The sequence below is a fragment of the Thalia democratica genome, chromosome 9, assembly GCF_965202585.1.
Source record: "Thalia democratica chromosome 9, ktThaDemo2.hap1.1, whole genome shotgun sequence".
NCBI lineage: Eukaryota > Metazoa > Chordata > Thaliacea > Salpida > Salpidae > Thalia > Thalia democratica.
The window spans coordinates 23,102,601-23,110,397 of NC_139173.1; the positions used below are offsets into that span (position 1 = coordinate 23,102,601).

General features: G+C 27.2%; 1 protein-coding gene across 1 annotated transcript; it reads left to right on the forward strand.

Annotated features, from left to right (window-relative positions):
* The first annotated feature begins 2,892 nt into the window (after nt 1–2,892).
* LOC145844931 (aquaporin-10-like) lies at nt 2,893–7,290 on the forward strand. The gene is made up of 6 exons (XM_082952349.1): nt 2,893–2,979; nt 4,841–4,967; nt 5,259–5,396; nt 6,196–6,314; nt 6,587–6,798; nt 7,092–7,290. Exons 1-6 carry the CDS (start codon nt 2,893–2,895, stop codon nt 7,288–7,290), a joined length of 882 nt encoding a protein of 293 aa, XP_082808475.1.
* The last annotated feature ends 507 nt before the right edge of the window (nt 7,291–7,797 follow it).

The window sequence follows — 7,797 nt, forward strand, 5'->3', positions numbered from 1 at the left end:
TTTCACATCGCTCTGCTTTTTGTTTTGGAATAGAATAAAATAACAAACCCTAACAACATTTTTTGTTCAATATAGTAAATAAAAGCAATGTTTTTTCAATAAAATGTTCAGCATATATTTAATACCTTTTTATACTATAATTCTACATGAATTATAATAGTTAAGTGGGTAAAAACTTAAAAAGAAATGTTTAAAATTTTTTCTTTAAGTAACTGCGTACTACTAGTTTTACAAATGTAGATAACTTTTGTTAGGTAGTTACATATATTCAAAAACTAATTTATTAGTTTCCACTAAAAGTAGACGATTACATTTGTAATTTTATAGTAACAACTTTTTTCAAATACTATTTTGTTTATAGTACAAGGATATAATTTAGATAAAGTAAAATTCATCATTGTATATATTTAAGCAATTCATTGATATACTTTCAAGTACTATAAAAATTCAAAAAAATAGTTTAGTTTTTATGGTTTGTTAGTTATTGTTCGAGTGTATTGAACTCACTTAAAGGTCTTTTTAATTTCATGCAAAAAAGCGTTACACTGATTTAGATTGAAAGTACGAATAGTTTAAAACTAATTGAAAAAATTACACTGACTCATTAAGATAATTAAGGTTAGGAGCTTAATTAAATAACTAGACGTAAAGCCAAAGTTTCGTCTAACTTAAGTTAAACTTATCATTGAAGGTTAATTGTTCAGCAAATAAATAAAAAAGACTTTAAATAATGTTTAAAAAATTTCGATAATAAATGAAAGATATACTTGTGTTAAAAAATATTGTTATTTCAAATACAAGACAATCATTATTTATTCTTGCTTTTTAATTGATAATGGTAAAAGTTGTAACTTTCCTTGGTAAGAAAATTATTTACATATTTAATCACTTAAGGTTTTATTACTTAATGTTTGTTTATTATTTTCAAGTAGATAACTTTATCTTAATTTAATCTTCTGAACAAAAAAAAAAACTCCGTAGTCGATCGTACAATAGTACAAAGTACTATGAGTTTTACTTAATTTGCTGATAAGTTATTCTAAAAAGTATGTGGTATCTTATAACAATCAGTTAAATAGTTTGTAATATTGCAAAAGAAAATATTTGCTAGTTGTAGCATTACTATATTAAGAAAATTTTTAGAACATGCAAACTAAAGTTATAAACTTTTTTTCGGGAAGATATGGAATAGTTTATTAATTAGAAGCCATTTGTTTTTTTTAAGTATTACAACACAATTCCTGGAACCATATAAGATAAACAAATTTAATTTTCCGCTTTTGAACAGAAATATTTTTAAGTAGCCTGATACGACTTGTAGTACACTCAGTCATCCGTAATTGAAGTCAGAATATTAAGAAAACAAAGGATTTACTTGACTTAGCTTTTTTGTCAGTAAACCTTTAAAATGCTTTGTTGTACATCATACAAAAAATTTCTGACTATTTTAACGTCAAAACTTAAACAGAAAACGTTTCATTCAGCTTTAAAACAAAACCATTTAAAAAATTCATGCATATTTAGTACACAAGCACTACTGAACTTGATAAAATGTTCTAAACATATATTTGAATGACAAATAAGTAAAACATGTTTTTTATAGTAAGTACAACATTTTTGATTGTTTAAATTCTTATTCAAATTTTTAATTGTAGTTTTTTGTACAATTTACAAAAGGAAACTCCACAAATTATGCTACTTCAAATCGAGAAACTTCATAACATCAAATAACAAAACTATTATGTTAAATAGACTAGCAGAAACTTTCTGTTGAAGGAAAGTATGTTGAAGGAATAACACTTTAACAATAAATATAAATCATGAAAAAGAGTTGAAAATTTTGTTTATTATTCCTCTATCTCAAGGGTCGGCAAATCACAGTCCGCAAGATAATTTTTAGCTAGAAAAATACTTTTTTAAAACAATAATAAGAAGTTTTTCTGTTGTAATAACTTATATTAAGGCTCTTAAATTAATATATATTTATAACCGGTGCTGTTTTTCTACTTACATTATCGTATTTTAAATTTAAAGTACCGTTTATATATCGACTACAACAATTAATTTCGGTAAGCAGCTATTATTATAAATTTCTAGGTTAACTTTCATATAAACTAAGATAAAAAGTAAAACTTTAAAGCGAAACAAAGTTTTATCAATTTTTAAACACTTAAGAACTTGAACTATACGCGCACAACAAAGTAAACATTAATTTCTTGTGGCAAAAAGTATAAACCTGATTATGGTTGTTTTAAATTTTATGATAACTTAGTTATAAACTTCTTTATAACTTTTTTTTTTTAAATGTACTAGGTATTATTATAAAATAATTACCCGAAAAAACAGCAATTCTTGTTAGTATAAACTTTTCTTTTCACTTCACCTATATGATAATTAATATTTGTTTATTTTAAAACAAAAAAACTAATACTTACAGCCATATTTTTTTTATTCTCAAGTGTTTACTTTCGTAAATCCTTAGGTACTTAATTGACTTAGTTAAATATTAACTCAAGTTTATTAGCTGGTTCTTCTTTTTATTTGTAACAAAAAAATTAAATTTTATCATAGGCTTTTTAGTTAGTAAAGAAAGCAAGAAGTTTTTTTTGACAAAATCTAAGTACACCTATAATTTTGTTGTAAAAGTATTTTTCGTAAAATAATTAACCGTAAAATGTTTTTTTATGTTTTTGAAACTAAGATTTTGATCATTAATTTTTGTTTCACCAAAATAAAATAAAAACATTAGCGATTTTAAAATGATTTACTTTTTTACAAAACTCAAGTTTGGTTTCAAATATTGCTTGATTTTATGTACAAATAGATATTTTTTACACTTACTATGATTTTTTATAACAATTGAACATAAAAGCAGCTTAAAAGTTTTCGAAAATGGAGAAAGCTTTGTCAAAATTCAGAATAAAAAATGATCTAGCAAGAGAAATGCTTGCAGAATTTCTTGGTACTTTTGTTTTGATGGTTTGTTTAAAAGCTTTCTTTGATAAAACAATTGAAAAACTAAATCTAAGAGTTGAAAAGTGAAAAAAACTTCAACATAAAGTCAAAAGATTTCATTTGTCAAAACAACAACCTGCGAAGATTTAAAATATAAAAATTTTAAAAGTACTTTTTATATGTAAGTTAATAGAGAATAATGGAAATTTTTTATAGTTTCTTATAATTTTTTAAAACTTTTTTGATTTAAATTTATTAGTACTTTTTTATCAACTAAACATAATCAAATTTAGTTTATGAAAATAAAAACTATTTTATATAACCGTGCAAAGTTTGAAATACTTTATCGAAAATTAATGTACTCTTAATTAGTTTAGTACCTTATCTATTATCAAACATCATTATTACAGTTTTTCCGAATGTTTTAAACCATAAAAATCGTTATAAAAATATATACGGAACAATTAATTCTAACTTTTTTAAGTTAAAACGTATTGTAAAACCGCATTAAAAAAAATTCCTTTTCTTATTTACTGTTTACTATTATTCAAATGCTACAAAATTAAAAAATAATAATAATAAACAAGTTAAAATCGTGTTAATATCGAATAGAAGAAAATATCAAAAATTTAAAAAATAGTTATTACGTACACAATACTGGATAAATATTGCTAAACAATAAGCATGCATAATATAAAATTACAGTAATTTAGCTGCGCTGTGAGCGTTGCTGTATTGAGCATTGTGTAATAACATTTATAAACATAACAATTTAATTCCGCCAAAATAATCTTAAAATACTTTTACACATAAAAGTTACCAGAAATTCGCATGGAAACAAACATTTTATGCCTCATGTATTAAAACTAAACTAGTTAGAAGTTCTAAATAAAAAAAATGCTTATGTTCTTAAGCTATATATCTTACAAAAGCTAAATAAAATCTAAAAGTTTTTATGCGTTTTAAATTATTCAAAAGAGTTTTGTTTTTGAAAAAAAAATTGAAAAGTTTTTATTTTTTCACAGTATGATAAAGATTAATGTAATTTTGCTATTATTCTGAAAATATTAATGTACTTTTTTTACATACATATTATATAAAAAATAAAGTTTAAATTAAAAGTTTGAACATTGCAAAAAACTAAAACGTTGTTTGTAAATTTGATCTTGGATAATATGAGATGAAAATTACTTAACCATCGGCTAATTGATGATAAACAGTTCTGACTACTAGAACTTATATCATAATTTTGCTGATTTCATATAGAAAATTGGTAATTTTACACGTTAAATATTATTTCTCAAAAAATATTGTATATAAAAAATATATTTTCATGTAAATTAAATCCGTAAATTTATAAATTCACATAAACTCAGTTGTACTTAAGTAATTTAAGTTTAACAATTGTTTTATTCAGAAAAGCACTTACAGAAACTTAGAAAATATATCCACCGCAAAGTATGTCTAAATACTTTTAGTGTAAGAACTTAAATCCAATAATAATTTTAAAATATTTTAATCGGTACACATTAAAAAAACTGGTTAATTTTTTTTTTTAACATAAAAACTTTAGTTAATTAAAGTTTTTCTACACGGTAGAATTATAACAAATACCTCGAAAACTTTTTTTTCTTTAATAAAACGACCAGACAATTTCACTTTGCTCTAAAAAACATATATTTTTCCAAACAATAAACTCAGTTCGTTTGAACTGGTTTCAAGTTAAACACACGCACAACTATTTCAAATTCTTAGACTTTTACAATCAACAAATTTTTCAAGGCAGTCAACTAACATTTAATTTAAAAACACATTTTTATAAAAATCTCATTTTTTAATATCTCGAAAAATTTGAAACATTAACAGATAATAATTTTTTTGAAAGGTGTTTGGAAACGGTTCGGTGGCGCAGAGCGTGCTTAGCAACGGGGCGAGCGGTGGAACGATTTCAGTCAATTTCGCATATGGGGTGGGCGTCACCATGGCTGTGTACGTGGCCGGAAATGTTTCAGGCAGGTTTTTAATTTAGAAAAACAAGAAGACTCAGTTGAAAAAGTTTGTGCGGTTTCAGGCGTCAGTGAAGCTATAAAAAAAAACTGTTGCACTTTAAATGGTTGTTAATTTTTAACTTAAAAAATTACCTGAAGGTTTAATTAGCAGAAATTTGCACAATACGCCCAATGCGTAGCATGTTGTTTTTTACATTATAACTAACTGAAGCAAACATTATAATTCTTTTTTGTGGCTAATACTTAAATTAAAAAAAAATTGTTTAATTTTTAACTCAGTGCGTTTTATTGCAGGTGCCCACGTAAACCCGGCCATGTCCCTGTTGTTCACGATAATGGGCAGGTTGCCATGGTACAAGCTTCCTTGTTACGTCATAGCGCAAGTTGCTGGGGCATATGTTTCCGGAGCCGCTGTCTACTCTGTGTATTACGGTATTTTAACTTTATTTTATGTGTACATATTTGTTTATTAGTATAAATCAAGCTAAGTACTTAAAATTTTCATTTTAGTTTAAAAAGTTGTTAAATAAAAATAGAAAAAGATTAGCTTTTAACTTTTGCAGTGTTTAAACAAATTAAACATGGAAAATTAAACAAAACGATTCCGAATTACAAAATTTTTTTGGTTACAGAAAATTGTTTTGCGTAATTTAGTTTTTATTAAATTGTTAATAAACATAATGTAAAGTTTTTTGTATATAGCCATACTAAATTTGTTTTGATATATTAAATATTCAGGAAGGAATTAGCAGTGTAGCTTTGGGTTGAATACTAGTTTGTTAACTAAATACTATAAAACTTAAACTTAAACCAGAAAAGTTTAACCTAGCGACTATGAGAGGCGTAGTTTAACCTTAACTACTAAATAATAACTGCTTATTTTCAGACATCAAAACATGTTGGCTTGTTTGAATTTAAACTGTATATTTGTGCTGAACAAGACGTTAAAAGGTATTCAAGTGGTGTTCGATAACCGAAAGGTTTTATCGTGCACCAGATCCTAGGACCAATAATTTTAAGAGCTTGTTTTTGATTTAATAAAAAATAATATATTTCAACTTTAAAGGCTTTAATATAACCAAGTTCTTATTAGTTTATTCAACTATTACATTCCAATTTGTTTTGTTTATTACTTGCTTTGAATATTGTTTAGTAAAGCACACTAACACTTATGTACAGATTATAAAATGTTTAAAAACAAAAAATTCAATATTAATTCGATAAACTTTAGACGCAATAAACAATTTTGACGGGGGAGTTCGGCAGGTGACCGGTGAAAATGGGACGGCAGGAATTTTCGCGACCTATCCTGCCGATTACCTCACCATTGGAGGGGGACTGTGGGATCAGGTTTGATAGAATTATTTGTTTTATGTGAATTTATTAATTTCATCGAGTTGTATGTAAAAAAAAAATATTATTAAGTTATAGTCAGTTTTGTACTTTTTAAAATTTTGTACGAACACATGAAGTATTCAAAAAAAGAATTTTTATTACAATCCAGACTACTTTTTAAAATGTTTACGTACCTGATAACTGTGGGTGTTTTAAACTAAACATTAAAAAAAATCAAAATAAACAAACCAATCACAATTCATTTCAAACAAACGCCGACCAATCAGGTGTTCGGAACGGCGCTGTTATCCGGCTGCATTCTCGCGGTTACGGACGGCAACGAGGTGGCCGACGGGCTCGCCCCTTTCCTCATCGGCCTCATCGTCCTCGGCATCGGGCTGGCTTTCGGCCTCAACTGCGGTTACGCCATCAACCCGGCTCGCGACCTCGGTCCCCGCTTGTGGACGTGGACCGTCGGGTACGGGGACGGGGTGTGGACGTGAGTTTCGGTTGTGTTGGATAAACATAATTTTTTTTAAAAGGATTTATAAATGTTTTATAAAAAATCTCTATTTTCTTATTAATTTGACTTATACATGTTAATAGGAAAAAGTTTAAATAACTAAGTCGTTAGTACAATTTTAGTTTTTCAGAAAAAAACATTAGTTCTTTTGGTTTTTTGACTTTAAAAAGTTGAAGAAAAATTTAAAAATACGAATTCGAAAAAAAAAACATCAAATCTTTAAACTTTAATCAAACACCATTTGTTTGCGAACCAATTTTTCATTGAAGCGAGCCGAACGGGATGAACTGGAGCTGGGTCCCGGTGGTCGGACCCCTGATCGGGGCGTGCCTGGGCGCCCTCGTGTACAAGGCGCTGGTGCACCCGAAATCAGGAGGGGAGGAGGAAGGAGGAGGTGAGGAGGAGGAAGAGGACGGGAAGTTCGGGAAGCTGAGGGAGGATCTGAAGGAAGACGACGCCCGGCTGTGATATTATTGAAATTGAGTAAGAAACTGAAGTTCTGATTTGAATGCTCCACCCAGTTTGCCACTTTTAGTTTAATTTGTTTATTGAGAATTTTAAAAGTGGTTTATTGCCAGCCGCTGTAGTTTTGATTTTAGCAAAAAGAGTTTCTTTTTTATTGTAGACCTCCTTTTTTTTTTGGAAAGTAGCCAAAGCGTTGTTTTTTTAAACTTACTGCTTAAGAAAAAAAGTTTTTTTTTGTCTGTTTTTTGTTTCTTGGTGATCTTTAAACTTTTTTATCATAAATCTGTTTTAACGGGTTAATATCAATGTTACGCAAACAGCTTGTTTAATACTTGTTATGATTTAACATTAAAATGTTTAACATGTATTTTATTTTAACAAATAACATAAACTTTTTTTAATTTACCGTATTTAAAATTAGAGATTCGCGGAAAACAAAAAAAATAGAGCTTTAGACAGTTTTTGTATTAACTCGTTAATGATTTAGATTTGAATAAATAACGTTCCTTT